The sequence below is a fragment of the Colias eurytheme genome, chromosome 9 (assembly GCF_061535395.1).
Source record: "Colias eurytheme isolate Ceu_HAF_F1 chromosome 9, ilColEury1 Martin Lab GWU primary, whole genome shotgun sequence".
Taxonomy (NCBI): domain Eukaryota; kingdom Metazoa; phylum Arthropoda; class Insecta; order Lepidoptera; family Pieridae; genus Colias; species Colias eurytheme.
In genome coordinates, this window is record NC_142988.1 from 10089893 (window position 1) to 10108558 (window position 18666).

At 32.3% G+C, this 18666-nt stretch overlaps 3 protein-coding genes across 10 annotated transcripts in view; 1 reads left to right on the forward strand and 2 right to left on the reverse strand.

Annotated features, from left to right (window-relative positions):
* rl (Mitogen-activated protein kinase rl) overlaps positions 1 to 11779 on the reverse strand; it is a 62630-nt gene extending 50851 nt beyond the window's left edge. Inside the window, exon 1 of the mRNA XM_090105514.1 lies at positions 11311 to 11779. Coding sequence (XP_089961640.1) covers positions 11311 to 11438 — 128 coding nt within the window. The 5' untranslated portion in view covers positions 11439 to 11779. The remainder of the gene's footprint in view (positions 1 to 11310) is intronic.
* A 490-nt stretch (positions 11780 to 12269) lies between these two features.
* Positions 12270 to 17054, forward strand: Orai (calcium release-activated calcium channel protein orai). Of its 8 annotated transcripts, none has more exons than XM_090105311.1 (4): positions 12270 to 12605; positions 12872 to 12945; positions 14268 to 14420; positions 14742 to 17054. In XM_090105311.1, the coding sequence occupies exons 3-4, from the start codon at positions 14283 to 14285 to the stop codon at positions 15264 to 15266; spliced, it is 663 nt and encodes a 220-aa protein (XP_089961437.1). In that variant the 5' UTR covers positions 12270 to 12605; positions 12872 to 12945; positions 14268 to 14282; the 3' UTR covers positions 15267 to 17054. The 8 variants fall into 8 exon arrangements, with proteins under 8 accessions (XP_089961437.1, XP_089961438.1, XP_089961439.1 ...); XM_090105312.1 differs by having other exon boundaries at positions 14271 to 14420; XM_090105313.1 differs by having other exon boundaries at positions 12916 to 12945.
* On the reverse strand, positions 17034 to 18475 carry LOC149906080 (MORN repeat-containing protein 3-like). Its single transcript, XM_090105318.1, has 5 exons — positions 18331 to 18475; positions 17907 to 17970; positions 17579 to 17826; positions 17306 to 17493; positions 17034 to 17141 (listed from the first exon to the last, which is right to left on the reverse strand). Exons 1-5 carry the CDS (start codon positions 18473 to 18475, stop codon positions 17034 to 17036), a joined length of 753 nt encoding a protein of 250 aa, XP_089961444.1.
* Positions 18476 to 18666: the final 191 nt, after the last annotated feature.

Consider the following 18666-nt stretch of genomic DNA (forward strand, 5'->3'; position numbering starts at 1 on the left):
TAACATAACATTTGTAACAAATCGTTTTTATATTGCCTTTACCTTATAAATTCCACCATCTTGTGACGTCAAAATTGCGTCTATCCTATTGTAATCAGGCAACTTTTTACACTAATTCCAACAACAGGAAAGGAATCCTTAATATGGATACAGGATACAAGAGACGCCAATCTCAATTACCAGTGCACTAAGGAAGTGGTTTTAATTTTTTACGCCAAGATCACGAGAGCTCGAATCACCGGAGTGACAAATTATTTAATGTTCACGCTACGCTTCCCACTGAGCCCTTGGGTTGACCGGAGGCGCATGGAGAATCAATCTAGTGGAATAAACTTGTGCGGTGAGACGACTGCATGTCGGCTAGGATTCCTATGTTATCCTTACACAGTATAAAAATTATATAATTAAAATTATTAGAATATCAATCAGTAATCAAATAGCAGCCTACAAAAGGGGCTACTAGATATTTTTTCAATAAATTAATTATCATTTATAGTCGTCGAAGTAAAAATATTTACTAAGTTGATGTCTGTGTGTTGTGAATATCGTCATAAATGGTCCCATCCCTAATTGGACATTTCCTTTCAAATAATTTAATAATGATAAATTATGATTGATTCGTAATTACTAGTAAATGTTTTAAACTTTAAAGGAATAATTATAGATTTAAAGAATACGGTGAAAAATGAATGAATGATGAAGGTTTGTGATTTATTTATAATTTCACTGTCATCAGTAAAATAGAAAGAAGCTAAAGATACCATTGTACTAAAATATAAAACCAATACTATAATGGAACTGTGTTTAGGCACTCACAGCGTTCAACGACCTCTTTATTATTACAGATCAATAAAAACCCATGAACAACAATATTGACTTCACATTTCTTTTGCAAGATATCCTCGACCCGAACTAGAATTTCCTCAAGTTTAAGTATGTACTTTCTCCATTCGGAGAATAATATGACAAAAGAGCACTTATTCTGAGAGTACTTGATTCTATTTTTTAGATGCAATAACATCCCGTTTAAGTTACTCTGATTACTTTTTAATGTGGTCGATATAAGAGACTTACGACAAAACACAAAATTGTCTGTTTATATACCTGTCTATATTTAAATATAGGTAAATTAGGGAAAGCTGGCATGTTCACAGTACTCACACTTATGCAATTTCACTTACAGTATGTTCAAAAATAAATGCGACTCTAGTTTCATTTTAGACTTGAATTGTAAAATGGGTGCGTTGTAGATATATATATATATGCAAATATAATTACTTATGAAAGCTCTCATAATTTACCTGTAAAATTATAATTTAAAAGTAAATCAATTGATGAAGTTAATTATTTATTCTAATAATAATCAATTGGATAAAAGTATTAATAATCATTCAATTATCAAATAATAATTAAATTCCTGACTTTGGTCGAGTAAAGATATCTAAGAAATATTATATTTGTAGTAAGTACGTAATACCTACCAATACGCGCTAACAAATATGTGTTACATGTTTATTGTATAATTTTCACACTATTGGTTTTAAACTCAAACTCAAACATTTATACAATTAGACTTCTTCTAGAAGCACTTTTGAATCGTCATAACAGTTTAACAGTTTTAACAATTACCACCAATTCAGAAAGCAGTATCTATAGAGAAGAAGAAGAATCTATTTAATCATAATCGTAATCTTCTACTTCACTGTAACTTTCATCGCTCGAAGAACTCGATGTTTCGTTGTCGGAATTTCTTAATGTTATTATAAATGAGTCAGTGTAATTATTATCTACTTTTGGTTCTAATTGAATATATTTTTCCTCATGTTCTCGCGTCTTTCTCCAAACGTCACTAAAAATATCCAGACTAATAGCATTTGCTTCCTTTCTAAATAATTCTTACACAGTTTTCAAGTTAAAGTTCACATTTTGTGATGCTACTTTCCCTTTAATTATGCCCCATAGTAACTCTATTGGGTTGAGTTCTGGATGGTATGGGGGAAGGCGCAATACACTATGTCCATGATCTTTGAGGATTGCATCAAGTAGGTAAAAATTGTGTATAGTTTGGCTTATTTTTTTTAATAATGTGATAACTCTGATTATTAATTAGTAATTTGATTTTTGAAAAAAAAAAATGCCGATTTTAGTCAAAATTTATATTTTTCTAACAAGATCCTTATCATCCAAATTTCCACCTTGGTGAGAAAAATTGACATTTCTAATGAAAATGAACAAAAAATTAAATGATTTTATTAAATACTGTAAAATAGTCTATAATTCTTCCATTTACTGTATCACAAAATTCTTCATAGATTTTTAGATATTCGTACTACACCAATTACATCACCCTGTATTTATAAACAATTGCAAAATATGACACATACATAGGCCGGGAGATACTGACACAAAATTTCGGGTCATTTGTAACAGAATGGCGGTTCTACAGAGGTCTTATTACGCAATGACTAAAAGCAAAATGATGGTCAGAACTCAGAACGCTGGTACCGGCGGACTAGTCGCGTGGGCGTTAGTCGAACTCGTCGGATAAATAGCGAAAGTCAAACAATTTGTAACACAAAAATTTTAGAATTCACCGATAGCCCATAAAAAAGATGTAGGCGGTAGTGTCATGCCATACTTTTCCGGTGTAACTTACAGCCCCCCATACCGACGCGATGCGTTGATTAAAAAAAAAACAATTCAAACATTTGTACCAGGCTAACTTTTGCACAGGTAATCATCATCGTGCAGACATTTACGAAAATCACCATGCCATACTTTCGGACGATTCCAAATGGCCACCATACCGCCGAAAATCTGCAATAAAAATTTTTTTTCGCCAAACAATTTGTACCAGTATTGCATTTGGATTTTTGGAGAGTATTTGATAAAATGTGACCATTATTATATTTGCCATACTTCTAGTAGGGGGAAAAAGTGCTGCCATACTTGAAAATTAATTTATTCGTCACGTTTCAAAAATACGACTGTACAATACGTAAAATAATTTTTTACAGTATGGGATCATTATATTCTGTTTGTTTGTATACAATTCTACCTAGAAAAAAATATCGCAGATTGCAAACATGGGGCGGATGATTGTAAGACTTAAGCCAAGACGTAAAAAAAAATGAAAAGAATTGGCGATTTGTACCAGTACGGCATTTTTGGAAAGTATATGATGCAACGTGACCATTATTATATTTGCCATACTTTTAATAGAGGGAAAAATTAGTGCCATACTGCTACAAATCGTTCAAACTACGAATAAAATCTTACAATAAGAAAAAAATCTTATACACATTCGCCACCTCCCACAGGTATGGCATTATCACACTTCTATTTATAATCATTCAGGAGTTGTTGAAAAAAAAATGTAGGGTGGTAGTTGGTACAAATCGTTTGGCGAGAAAAAAAAATTCAAAAATTTGCAGATTTTCCGCGGTATGTCGACCATTTGGAATCGTCCGAAAAGTATGGCATGGCGATTTTAGTAAATGGCTGCACGACGATGGTTACCTGTGCAAAAGTGAGCCCGGTACAAATGGTTGAATTGTTTTTTTTAAATCAACGCATTCACGTCGGTATGGCGGACTGTAAGTCACATCGTAAAAGTATGGCATGACACTACCGCCTACATCTTTTTCAAGGGCTATCGGTAAATTCTAAAATTTTTGTGTTACAAATCGTTGGACTTTCGCTATTTATCCGACGAGTGTGACTAACGCCCACGCGACTAGTCCGCCGGTACCAGCGTTCTGACCATCATTTTTCTTTTTGTCATTGCGTACTAAGACCCCTCTAGACCGCCATCCTGTTACAAATGACCCGAAATTTTGTGTCAGTATCTCCCGGCCTAACATGTGCAATGTGTAAATGTGTTGACGTTCCAGCTCTTCTTAATATACCTATAACTACGCATAAATACCCATTTATTGGTCACTATCTATATTAAATCGGATCCCACCAGACACGAGGTAAGTGCTTGTAACAGCTTGTCTCAGATGTTAACACGAACGAGCGATAATGGCCGATTTTGAGACTAGCTTTAAATTGAAAGTAAAACAGACATAACTGGACGCCCCCGAATGGTCGTAGAAGAAAAGGTCGTCCCCCTGCATCGTGGAGGAGATCCGTGGTTGCTGAACTAAATAAAACCGGCCTGTCGTGGCAAGAAGTCAAAGCAAAAGCCCAAAATCGACGTGACTGGAAAAAGTTTACTGAGGCCCTATGCTCCTCGAGGAGTTAAAGGAACAATCATCAAAACAGACAAAAAATATGTTTGCAAAGAAATACGTTTAAAGTTATACTTCGCTAAATATGTTACATAACAATACACAAATCGATTAAATTCTTGACCACAAACCGCAAAACGAATGCGAAAAATAATTGTTTTACAGAATACATCTACATTCGTAGGAAAACACTAGTAACTTGTTTCATTTTAAATTCAGAGCTGATGAAAAACGTAATTTAAAAAAAAAGTACGAACCAACGTCGCGTTGGTGTTAGATTGAGATTTCTGTAGTCTACTTACCTATCAGTAGTTTTCAAAATCTTTAAAAAAGAGTCCATGAGCTTTATCAACTTCCAATAATACCTACTACAATCTTCTTCTTCTTCTTCTTTCTTATATATAAAAACTAGCGGTCCGCCCCGGCTTCGCCCGTGGTACATATTTCGCAATAAAAGGTAGCCTATGTTCTTTCTCAGGGTCTAAAGATTATATGTGCCAAATTTCATCAAAATCGGTCCAGTAGTTTATGCGTGAAAACCATACATACATACATACATACATACATACAAACCTTTCCTCTTTATAATATTATATAATATATATAAAAATGAATCGCAAAATGTGTTGGTAAGCGCATAACTCGAGAACGGCTGAACCGATTTCGATAATTCTTTTTTTTTATTATATTCCTTGAAGTACGAGGATGGTTCTTATGTAGAGAAAACATAAACATGTACCACGGGCGAAGCCAGGGCGGACCGCTAGTCTTCTTATATATAAAAACTAGCAATGCCCTGCGGTTTCACCCGCATAGATTACAGTGAAAAGTCTACTATAGGTCGGACTATAGGTTTAATTTTTAATCACATGAAAATCACCTTTACCCCGTCCCGCACTACGGCCTTTTTTTTTTGTTTTAGTGGGGAAATGACGCATATTGGTAGAATTCCTCCGTGACCCCCGCACTACGGCCTGCTCGAACAGTATACCTACTATTTTCTGTAGATTGACACTTTTAAAAATTCGTTATATCTTTTGAATGGAATATCCAATTCTTTTCATTTCAAAAGTATTTTGCTGGTATTGAAACAGTCTATAATAAAACATCATTTAATGGGATAAGGATTAATATATGTGTATGGATAACATGGTTTGATTACTTTCGGCACTTCTATTTACTTTGAAAACGTAAAATAGTTGTTGTAGTAACATAACTACTGAAGATGGACATATGGTATCGCGGACTTTCTTGTAGATATTGATCCATTCTATAATACCGTAGAACATTTTTTTGTTCTATCTTCAATAGATTCCGCAGCGCACGCGATGACAGAAGTTTTATTGAGGATTTTTTTACACCTTGGGTTACATTATTGCATTTTTGGTAAGGATCTCTATTTTTTTTGAAAATGCAATATAGCCTATGTTGCTCAGTAAAGATGCAGCTTTCTAATGGTGAAAGAATTTTTGAAATCGGTCCAGTAGTTTATGCGTGAAAACCATACATACATACATACATACATACATACTTACAAACTTTTCCTCTTTATAATATTAGTATATAGATGAATCGCAAAATGTGTTGGTAAGCGCATAACTCGAGAACGGCTGAACCGATTTCGATAATTATTTTTTTATTATATTCCTTGAAGGACGAGGATGGTTTTTATGTAGAGAAAACGTAAACATGTACCACGGGCGAAGCCGGGGCGGACCGCTAGTACCTATATAAAAACGTACAATGAATCCTCAGTACCTACTTGGCAATATTTCTCAAGTTCATGAAATCTCTTAATAAATAAAGCATCATAAATCTTTAAAGCACGAGCTTAAGACGCCATTGAATGGAAGAAATTTCAAGAAACCTTAGGAAAAAGATATAATAATGGTGATTTATTGTTAGCAGATGGTAATAATGGGAAGTGAAAAATAATTTGGAAAATCCAAAAGTGCACGCCTCATAATTTTTTTAATAATTATTTATTAATTATTATTTTTGTTTATTTAATAACAATTAAACCACATCGAATCAGACCCTGAAAAATGAAAGGGTTCTATTCCTGAGCATACTCAAGCGTAAGAGAAAAAAAAAGACTCGATTAGTAAAGTATTTCGGTCGCTATCGTGTTAACAAGAAAATCCTCCGCACATACAGACACACGGACGTCCAAGACAGAACTTTTTTAAACTGTTTTTTAACTAGTTTAAATAACAAAAATGACATCAAAAATATCATTAATGTTAAAAATAGTGTTTTTTCTTAATATGTGTGTGTATGTATTATCTTACAAGTGCAATGTATGATACATAAAGACATTTTAAGTTTGAAAAATCAGATGTTTTGCGCGAAGTGACAGTAGTACCCACCTCAACGCTTCGCTTATGAGGCGTGCAATATGGTTCATGCGTACAATTGTACATCTTTAAGAGTAATAGATAGGATACAGGAAGATTGATACCGCGAGATTCGCAAGGTAAATTATATTTTCCCGTGTTTTTCCACTGGATTTTGTCTAAAAAGACCTTCCTTAGGTACTTTATACAACTAGTATTCCGGCCGCGGTTTAGGCCGCGGCGGCGTGGTCAAAATTAATTTCCAAGGGAAATGTTTTACCGCGGTAAAGAAACTTATGTAACTCTGTAGCCTCCTAACTATCGCCACACAAAAACTATGCCTTTAAACCGCTCTATTTCGGAACGGAACGAAATATTAATAATTACATTTATGAATTTAAAAAGGGAACTTAGGGCGCTTGTGCACTACAAGGAATTTTACTGTCCGGCATTCCGATTTTTTACGGTCCGGTGTGGCATGAAAAAACCGATGAATTGCTTGTGCACCTGTCCGTCTTTACTCGGATCAGTGCGGTACAGTTCAAGGAAGTATGGCGGTATAATGCTATCATAAATGATTGTTTTCGCATTTTACAAGAAACGAGTAAAAATATAGAAGGTGAAATATTATATTACTTCGTTATAATAAAAAGTAAAGTTCCGTAAGAGATTTAAAATGCGTGTTTCACTTACTTATTTTAATCGGTGACGAGGAGCTAAATCTATTCCCACTTGAACTTTAACTTACCAACACTTACTTAGATACCTAATAATTATAGGTCAATGCTTGGTCAATGTATATAAAATAACAATACCGACTTCTCAAATCTCATTACCAGCTAAAAGAAAGTAAAACAAGAGCTTGCTTTCAATTGGCATATGCAATAAAAAGAGTAAAATCCAAGCAAGTGGGAACTCGAAAACAATTATACCTACAGCGACTCGTAAACTCAAAAAACCATCCGGAATAGGGAAAAGTAAAATGTCGGACAGTAAAATTACGTATAGTGCACAAGCTAGTATTTAGATTAATTGCGTGCCATACCGGACCGTAAAAAATCGGAATGCCGGACCGTAAAATTCCTTGTAGTGGACAAACGCCCTTATACATACATCTTCATGAAGTTGAAGATAACAATATTAATCAAATTTCTAAAACTTTGTTAATACTTTAAAGTGTGTACAACGTAAGTATTTATATTTCAAAGTCTCAATTGTGTATTGAATACTCGTTCTAATTAAACATTTCTTTCTCAAAGCTCACCATTCTTTTATTTTTTTTTAATATTTTCAGTCTATGAGCTAAAATGTAGACCGTACCTTGTTTATTTGATCCGTTTGAATTGAGTTGAGTCTGTAATATTGTGTTATTGTTATTGTGTAATGTAACTTAGAATAGTTACCTAAATAAACAAATACCAGTTTAGGGAGAATGCTAGACTATTTTCATATAAATGCTTTGCTCTTTCACAGGGCAATATAAAAGTATTACAGCTAATATAAATTTCACAGATACCACAAAATATACCGTACAATTTACAAATACAATATAGTATAAATTAGACGTACACAGATAAATTTACGTTAAGGTAACTTGTGAGTTATGCAGACTCCAGTCTCCACATCAATTCTACTTCGCCGCCGACTAAGCATTAGTTAGGGCAAAATTTGGACATATTTGGACGTAAATTACGACGGCTGAGGTCATCCTACATCAGAACTTCCGGGCATTCCAGAAGTTACTGTATGAAATAAACTGGATATAATTAAAATAACATGACTTGTTGATAGCTCAATATAAATTGAAACAATGCAGGTGAATTATTAAAGTGATTTTTTCTGTAAAATATCTAAGTAACAGTTTTAATTGTTGTTGATACGTTATCAGTTATCTGTGCCAAAATATTACTAACATACCAACTTAATCTATACTAAAATATTATAAAGCTGAAGAGTTTGTGTGTTTGTTTGTTTGAACGCACTAATCTCAGGAACTAGCGGTCCGAATTGAAAAATTCTTTCAGTGTTATATAGCCCATTTATCGAAAAAGGCTATAGGCTATATGTATATCATCACGCTAAGACCAACAGAAGCGGAGCCACGCGGGTGAAACCGCGAAGCGCAGCTAGTAATAAATATTCGTATGTATGTACCTACTACCTGTATGAAATTTAGCTGGACATTTTTACGGGACTTAAAAAAAGGAATGCCTACAATGAAAGAAAAAGTTGCGACGGTGTCGGCAAACACTCTTTGGCTTCTGCCTGCCTATAATATTATATTTATATTTTCATTCCTTTTTGTACGTCCGGTCACATTTACTTAAAATTATTAATTCTACTTCACATTTAACCAATTTCTAGAGAGTACCACATACATACATAAAAATTGATCAATTTCCCACCTTTCCGGTTCTATTTCCTGTTTTGCGATTTATAAAACATATTACTATCTAACACATCGTTATAATCCCGGACCATAATGGAGATTGTTATTCAAAAGATTATTATTTTAGTTAAGAGAGCGATCGTACGTGCTTCGACCGCTGAATGCGCGATGATCGATACCTAAATTATATTCTTCCATAAATCCACACATACCTACATCTGTAGGTACGATGGTAATGTATGATAATTAACTATTAAAATATGACTCATTACAAGGTAAATTGGTATACTAGTTACCAACTCGGCTCCGTCCGGGTTGGCATTTATTTGGTAAATTTTTGAACATTTTACCAATAATATTAATACAGAAATTAAAATATGTCAGAAATGAATATAAACGGATAGGCCATTTCAAGTAGGTTCACAGTGGTGTAAAGTAACTAACGCGACTTTTTGAAGTAAAACCTTTTTAGGCACGTTGAGAGTAAAATTTTAAGGTCGCGTCATGGTGATACAGTCATGTCATGGGTATCTTTGAATCTTGCCAAAGAAGTTTCACTTCGGACACGTGTGCTCTGCACACACGCGGCAACATGCAAGGATTATATTGATTTTTTAATTTATCTATATATTAATTAAATCACTTCTCAGAACAGTGAAAGAAAACAACATGAGGAAACCAGCATGTCCAAGGATCAAAATTTTCATGACATGTGACATCAGACAATCCGCACATAGCCAGTGTAGTGGATTATTAGCTCATATATGGCCTGATCATGCTAATTATGTAAACCCATTTATTGTTTGATTATAATATGTATTACATAATATATGAGTAAAAGATGTAGGGCATAAATAGCTTAATAGGAAAGACATTTTACGTACTAGTAGTATTTTTATAGCCTTAAATGTATGGCCAAACTACAGTAACTATTAGAGGCTTTTATAAAGAAGTTGTTGGCATGTGATGAATATAATACTAAGTCTAAGAATCCTTTTGAGGCCTAAGTGAAAAGAATCTCAAAATAGTAACATCAACATTGTTATCTAAACTAAACATAGGTCATATAATTTATCGGTACAATAAAACATTGAAAAAGCCTTAAATTATATTATATTTCAAGTAGGCATTTGTGTATAAAATAAAATTTGATAAATCAGTTAAGAATATATTATGTACCTACATAATATATGACTGAACAATTTGCAAGATCAACATTATTTTTATTACAAGGAGATAAACTAGGTTCAACTAATGAATCACAAATGATTGCATAGTTGACTAATACACGCAACTTTCACTTTTAAGCTGATAATAAATACTATTAGGGTTTATTGTATTGGTATTATTGTCAATGAGAAAAAATGCTATTTAGACATATTATATTTCAGAATTTTATATTATTACTAGCGGTCCGCCCCGGCTTCGCCCGTGGTACATATGAAAAATAGATGTTGGCCGATTCTCAGACTTATCCAATATGCACAGAAAATTTCATGAGAATCGGTCCACCCGTTTCGGAGGAGTATGCAGACTAACATTGTGACACGAGAATTTTATATATATAAGATTATAGGAATGAATGAATTTTTAAAAACCTTTATAAAATTTTATTAAATGTATTTACATATAAGGGCAATCATACAATTACAATAATCCCACCCACCTCACCATCTCTAATGCAGATTAAAAAAATTATATCAGCAACTCGCTTTTGGACATAGGTATCTAGTTCTGTTTTTACAATTAATTATATTACTACTTATAAAAATAAGATTCATGTTGATCATCAAACTCTTATTAATTCACAGATACAAATATATTCTGATATGATGCATTTTAATACTAAAAAAGTTAAGAACACACTTAAAGTGAGTCATAAAAAAAAAGATAAGATTGTTTCCATGAACATATTTACTATGAGCAAATAACCAAAACTCATTATTTAATACAAAAAGGCAAAAAAAATATAACTACTACTTTAATGAGTATAATTAATGAAGTTGTAAATAAACACATACTAAGCATGAAATAGTATTCTAAATAAAATTATAATTACATTTTTGTACACACTTGAATAACTTTTTCAATAATTTGATAGAAATAATGTTTATAATCAGAGTAATATGCACTTATCAATTTACTTATATGTTTTCTTTCACTTTATCAGTTAACCGTATAGCAATTTCAATGTCTAATAACACGTACAATCGAATCATCATATGATTCTAGATAGGAAATATTGTTTTTATTGAAGTTATGCAAGTGTTTTTGGTTTATTAATGATAACAGATACTTTGTAGTTAAGGTTTCTATTTATAATAACGAAAGTTTATCAAAATGTACTTACACAACCATGCCGTAAGCACCCTCGCCGATATATTGCAGATTTTTATATCTAGGGCCAACTTCAAACACCTGCCCGCGAACAATTTCCGCATTCGGATTGTTGGTAGTTGCAGCTGCAGCCTCAGCCATGGTGACACAACAAACGGGAAACCCACTTAACCACAGCACAAGTCAAATGTTTACAATTTGCTCCTGTCACAGTACTTCAAAACTCCAGTACTCAAAATTTCACAGAGCACTGGAATCTTACTAGTTCACACTCATTAATCCACTATGGTTTTCTAACAATAAACCAAAACAAACAGCTTAGCCGACCTACATTATCCAGTAATGAGACAACTGGCTTATCATTCTCATTCGACCAAGCGCCCGACTTTTTTGGACACTCCCGTACGGACGCAATACCGTTACAAAAGTGAGTAAGATAATTTCGTCTGTCTCTTTCGTTTAAGAAAACAGAATGGCGACTGGCTGATTTTTTTTTTTGGTGTTTGGATACTCGGAGCGCAATGGCAACGTTAGATTCGTTAGATCCACAGGTTAGATCCCAATTCAACAGATAACATATATTACGCTATGCGACATTTCTGTAGAGGAAAATATTCAAATAATACTCAATCGTTTCTTTACTCATATTTTAACGTTAGATCTATTCGCTTTAGTTGCAATGATGTATTTATTAACATCTTATATTTAATAGATTTCATAAAGTAATGATTGCTAGTTTTATAACTTTTTCGTTGGAAAATGTTTAAAGGGTGTAATTTTATGAATAACGTAATTTAAGCATATATCTGTAAATTGAATATGAGTTATCAGTTAGGTCTATTTTTTTATATTAAAATGTAGTCTGAGCTCAGTGACAAGCGTTCGTTTCACTGCCGGGCCGATATTGTCAAAAAAATGTCAACTGTCAAATGTCACGACTCCTAAACTAAAAGTTTGACTTTGACATAAAGCTTGGTGATGAATCGTGTATGTAATGGTAAAAACTAAAAGTGTATTTGACTAAAGACATTATTGAGCTTTTCCAAACTGTAGTGATATTGCAAATTTGATAGCCGTTCTAATTATGTTAAGAAACTGTTAAACTATCGGAACTGTACAAAGTTGTCATATATTGTATTTGTATGGAAACGTAGTAATATCAAGTGACCTCGTCGGCTTGAAGGTCTATCGTGCACTTGTTTAGGTATGTCGGTTTGGTCAGCCAGTACTGTCGGCAATAATTATCACTACGGGCATCCTCCCAGTCGATACAGTCATTCTAACAATTGGTGTCCAAATTTGACCAAGGTATGATACTAAAATATCCTAAATTCAAACTAATTTGCTAACGTTGGCCAACATATTTTCCGTTGTGTATGTACACAATTAATCGTTTTAATTAAGAGTACTGCAACTGTTCACATCTAATCAGTATAATTAATGTATTTCATGATAATCATTTTACATATTTAAAGAGTTGCTCCAGTTACATTCATTATTTCAATTTTTAAGAATCATTAATACTTATTCATTTTAATTTATATACTTTTAATGTATTTTATTTATTTTTATAGAGAAGTGACAGGTATCTTTAAAAAGGTTAAAAATTGATTTGCAGTGAACATTGGAGAATAGTTCCACTTTCAATGTGAGTTTTTTTAGTACTATTAAAGCAATGGGGAGTCATTCAGGTTCATAAACAGCTTTATTAATGGTGAAGATTTAATTGTATTATATTATTATATGTACATTTTAGAGCATAGGCATTGTTCATTTGCTTTGTAGTACCTGTTTTTGCTAAATCATTTTTATTTTTACAAGAATTTTCAAGTATTAATATTTATAATGTTTTATGATGGTAGCCAGTCTTTTACGGGGGTTTATGTTGATGAAATTTCACGTATCTCGATGACACAATAAAAAAGTCATCGGGATACGTGAAATTTCATCAACATAAGTCTAAGTAAAAGATAAGTAATAACTTTATTACTTATATATTATACTTTTATTTTTTTAATAATTATAGTTAACTAATGTTTTTAGTGGGTTATTTCATATTTGTTACGCTTTTAGGTAGTTATGTGAATTTGATGATAATATGTTAGTTATTTTTTAAATGTGTCTGGCTAGATGTAAGAACCATGAAAACTGTCTGGCTCTTAAGGTAATGTCTTTTTATAGGTCCCCAAGTAACATATATAAAATTTAGCTTTTAAACTATAATGAAAGTTAGGTACAATTTTATACACCCTTACTACCTGTTTCCTGCCAAAGTAACCACAACCCAGACTTGATAATCGCTAGTCGTTCTTATCTGTATCGGAGACATATACAGAGAAACTTTCAACTTTCCGAAAGAAAGGAAAATCTGGCCGTTGTGGGCTCTTATATTATAATACTTTATTGGGCGGATAAGTTTTAACTATGGATGGAAAAATCGGCCCTTAGAGTAACCAAATTTATTGATACCTTTTACATAACATTTAAAGTTAAATTACCGTATTATTAATATATGTTTGGGGATTAAATATTTATTTTAACACAAATAATATAAGGTTTAAGTTTCATGCATTCATTTGTAGAACCTACTTATAGTTTCAGTTTTAGATATCATTTCTCTAAAATTATACTAATATGTGTATTTCCTCATAACAATTAATATTCATACATCATCATCCTTTGTTTGTTTATAAATAACATATAATTGTGGTATTTAAGGTGTCTGTTTGTGTTTTGTGGTTTCAACTTTAATTTATTACAATATTCATCCATCACAAGTAATACAGAACTATATCATAGTGATATTTTATGTTGTTCGTCATCTATCATGTTATATTGAAGCGAATTGTTTGTTTTGTGATTTGTCATGCAAAACATTTCATTCAGAAGAATGTATTATTTATTTATTCAGTGCAATATAATCGTGAAATTTACGTATATTATTAAAAGTACATAATATATTCTTATTAGCAGCACAAGTGCGTTATGTCTAACGAACCAGCGATGCAGTCAGATGATGCTCTTCACACACCAGCATATTTATCATGGAGGAAATTACAGCTGAGTCGAGCAAAACTGAAGGCATCTAGTAAAACATCTGCACTGTTATCTGGATTTGCTATGGTATGTTTTTGTTTTATAATCAATGCTTCATTATAAGTTAATTAATTAATAAATAAATGTGTACAGAATTAGCAAATGGAAATGGTATGATAACATTCTAAAATATAACTTATTGGTTTATTGATTTTGTGTTTCCCATTAAACATATTATATTGCCCCTTTTGTGAAACTTATACATATTATAAACTGCGACGCGGTGAGTGTAAAAGTCATAGAATTAAGGGGTTACTTTTATAGACTTCTCTACAAACGTCACTTTTATAAAAACTGACCCTAGTTCATAAATTGTATCTATTATTAAATGTTTCTTTGTTCTTACAGGTTGCCATGGTGGAAGTACAATTGAACACACCAACAAATGTTCCAGCTGGTATGTTGGTAGCGTTCACAGTTTGTACCACATTGCTGGTGGCTGTGCACATGCTGGCCCTCATGATCAGCACCTGCATATTACCAAACATCGAAGCTATCGGGAACCTTCACAGCATATCACTTGTACATGAATCTCCACACGAAAGGCTGCACTGGTATATAGAAATAGCGTGGGCGTTTTCGACCCTCCTTGGCCTCATCTTGTTCCTAGTAGAAATAGCAATACTTTGCTGGGTGAAGTTCTACGATCTCAGTCCGCCGGCTGCCTGGTCAGCTTGCGTTCTCTTGATACCCGTAATGATCATATTTTTAGCGTTTGCAATACATTTCTATATGTCACTGGCGACACACAAGTATGAAGTTGTCACTTCGGGCATAAAAGAGTTAGAATTTCTTAAAGAACAAATTGAATTGGGCGACCATGACTCGCGTATGAATAATATGTCGCTGTTAGATCAGGCTCGGGTTGTCTGAGCCTGGTTATTTATTTTTATGGGATTGTTAGTTTTATTTTAACATTGCAATGTTTTTATACTGTATTGAATTTTGAATTTTTATATTGTTATTGTAGATGCAGTATGCAAAACCTTAGGTACTTAAGTGCTAATGTATTGCTGCACAAGATTTAAACCCAATTAACTCTGTTATACATGAATAGATTTCCATTTTAACTTTTTTACTTCTCCTTTTTTTGGACTTTTACTGAATCTCTATTTAATTATGTGTAAATTGGTGTATGGCAGAATTACGACTAATAAGATTTTATTTTAAATAAGTAGTTATCATTGACATAAATGAATTACAGTATTCATATCTCAAAACGAATATATGTAGGATTAATTTACCTGTAGGTACTATAATCACATAAGAGAAATTAATGAACTCTATTTTATTTTAATAAATTGTTTCCTATGGGTTGGACAATATTGGGAATTTAACTTGAAATATCATCATCATTCTTTGATGAATAACTATTAACTTAAATTTATTCTTAAGTATCTATTTTTAATTATAATTATTTAATTCTCTTGGGCATTAGTAACTAATTTAATGTTAAACAAAATATTCTTAGAAATTTATTGAAAAATGATAATAGGTATAAAATATTATGTACATATTGCAATGTGATTTAACAAAACATGACGTTATTATACAGTTTTAGAAAATTGTAAAAGCAAAATAGAAGTGCAATATCCGCATAATTTTTTTGAATAATATTGCTACGCATCACTAATAACTTGTATTTTAATTCATGGTTTTCGTAATATTGAATTTTATATTATTCAATGAAAATCAATTCAGCCCTTCTAAAGATATCTTAGAGAAATGTGACGTTAATTAAAAAGCCTTGAATCTTGATATCTTGTAAGACAAAAGCATTATGTGCACTTGAGGAAATAAGTCTTCCTTATATTATGTGTGTAGACAGAGTAATATGTTAATTGAGAATCAATTTAAAATGGCCAGTAATGACAAATATCAATCAATATAAGTACTTAATTAAAATGCTTAAAGTTAAAAATGTAATCTCAGACAATTTATAAAAAAGTCAATCTTGTGTGGTTCTATAATTTGAAATTTCTAGGAGGTATATAATATATACATATTATGTACATAATGATTAGGTATTATGTATGCTAAACAGGACCTCCCTGACGTCATAGAACAATATTTAATATTCTGTAGGCACGATTGCTTTATTATGTAAATTAACGACATATTCCAATGAAAGTTATGAACACGTCCTGTGACCATTGTGACGATTAAAATCGAGTAATATAAATTTAGTACAAAGCTTTGTAAATGTAGAAGTAATTATTTATATATAAGTAATTATTATTTTATGGAGTGACGACCTACCTTCAATAATATATTTATTTTATTAATATTGTTAGAATGCCCAAACACCGATCATGGTAAAAAGGGGCCTGACATTAAAAGTACCTTCTGCAAGATAACTATCTACTTCTGAATTAAGAGCAATCATAATTCATAGTCAATACATCTTTTACTTAATTTTGGGTACCTAACACTAAACATAAACCGATTAAAATAGTAATTTTGGTTCAAAAGGGATACTTAAGTAGTGTTATTATTGAAATATGCTGTGATATACAAATGACAGTAAAAACCTGTCGTGAGTTTAATTTAAGAATTTATTAAAATTTACATTGTATAATATATCTGTAAGAATTTGTACGATTATTAAAATTAATGATCTGGTAAAAGTTCCGAAATACATTACATCTGATCAATACAATCTTTCAGTGGTTTTTTTATAACGCCCAGCCTTTGTTCTAACCAAAATTGGCTTTCTTCCAGGATCCGTCTCGAATCTTGTAAAGAATCCTGTAATTACAGTTTAATTAAATTGATCGGGGTTTGGAGACTCTAAACACCTGCAAAAATTCGTTCAATTCACTGCTCTAAAGACAGGGAAGAAAAAATTCTACTGCCTAAGTACTCAGAAGCTTTAAAATTTTAAATATAACATTCAAATATCAAAAACTTACATAAGGTATAGCATATTCAGTAGGGTAATCACAAAATTGTCGTATTTCAATATCAGATATCTTGGACATAACACAAATATCATGTTGCCAACAGCCTTCTTGCAGTTGACCCGTGTGCAGGTGATAGAATCTTCCGATACCATTCTTCGTATCATTTTCCCAATTACCTTCGTAACGATTGCCATTCTCTACAAAAATACTTTTCGTTTCAAGTTCGTTTAAAACAATACCTACAAAAGTTCGGTTCTCACTTCCAAACAGCCTAATGAGTACCTTGTACAAACATTCCGAGACCCTCCCTCTTATTCATATTCCAATAGCCAACGTAAAATGTTCCATTTGCATACCACATTTTGCCGTAGTCATGTCTAAAGCCTTTTTTCCAGAAACCAAAATAGACATCTCCATTCTCATAATATCGCCAACCAGCGCCCTCTGGCTTACCTCTCACCCACTCTCCTCTGTACTCGAGTTTGTAAGTCCCATTTGGAAGTTTATTACTCAGAGCTCCAAAGCCATGCCTATGAATATTACGATTTTTAGTTGTTTAGTCTTGAGATATTAATTATTAATATAAAGAAATTAAATATGTCTGTCTTACCGGAAGCCCTTATACCAGTCGCCTTCATACAATTTTCCGGTACAGGTTACGAATACACCTTTCCCTATAAAATACAGCAAATCTGAAGTACTTTTTAATAAAAAAGGTTCGGCATCGAGCAATAGCCATTCTACTAAAAAAAAATAGTTGTTAATATAGAAACTAACGAACTTTCGAAAGACCGAGAAAAGCTGAAAGCTGTTTACGAAAAACTACTCAAGCTCATTCCAAATAATATATAAATTCTACAGTTCTATCATCCAGTAGATGTAACTCCATGTGCAAATAATAATTATGTACCTAAATAAGTAAGTAGGTAATCCGTAATTGTATTGAGTTGTGAGATTTTAAAGTAACGAAAAATAATGCGTTCAATTCTAAACAGTGTTTACAATAATATAGCTGTTTAAAGATACATAATTACCTTCTTTTAAATCCTCCTTCCAATCGCCAACGTACTTATCAAATCGAGACGTAAAAATTGCGTGATGTCGTCCATTTTTAACAGCTTTTTTCTCAGCCGCTATTAATAAAGGTGTAAAATTTCGCGGTTTACGATAAAATGGCATTTTCAAAATATGTCAGCGTGATTAAAAAAGCTCGATGTTGACGTCATTATTTTTAATAAACCTATGACATATGTTGTGTAGTTCATCAAAACTTTTTCGTTGGCTTAAAATACCATCAAATGTAATTAAATCCAAATGGATCTTTACCAAAAATATTAAAAAGTCTGTTGCATATTATATGTTTCATTAAA

What these genes read in the sequence shown, in the direction of transcription:
- Orai (XM_090105309.1), top strand. Translation starts at nt 12,504, where the DNA reads ATGTCGGTTTGGTCAGCCAGTACTGTCGGCAATAATTATCACTACGGG. An exon ending in GGTGTCCAAATTTGACCAAG is followed by an intron (nt 12,606 to 14,267) that starts GTATGATACTAA and finishes TATTCTTATTAG; the next exon opens with CAGCACAAGTGCGTTATGTC. An exon ending in TGTTATCTGGATTTGCTATG is followed by an intron (nt 14,421 to 14,741) that starts GTATGTTTTTGT and finishes TTGTTCTTACAG; the next exon opens with GTTGCCATGGTGGAAGTACA.
- LOC149906080 (XM_090105318.1), bottom strand. Translation starts at nt 18,475, where the DNA reads ATGCCATTTTATCGTAAACCGCGAAATTTTACACCTTTATTAATAGCG. An exon ending in GACTGGTATAAGGGCTTCCG is followed by an intron (nt 17,827 to 17,906) that starts GTAAGACAGACA and finishes TAATATTCATAG; the next exon opens with GCATGGCTTTGGAGCTCTGA. An exon ending in CTGAATATGCTATACCTTAT is followed by an intron (nt 17,142 to 17,305) that starts GTAAGTTTTTGA and finishes CTGTAATTACAG; the next exon opens with GATTCTTTACAAGATTCGAG.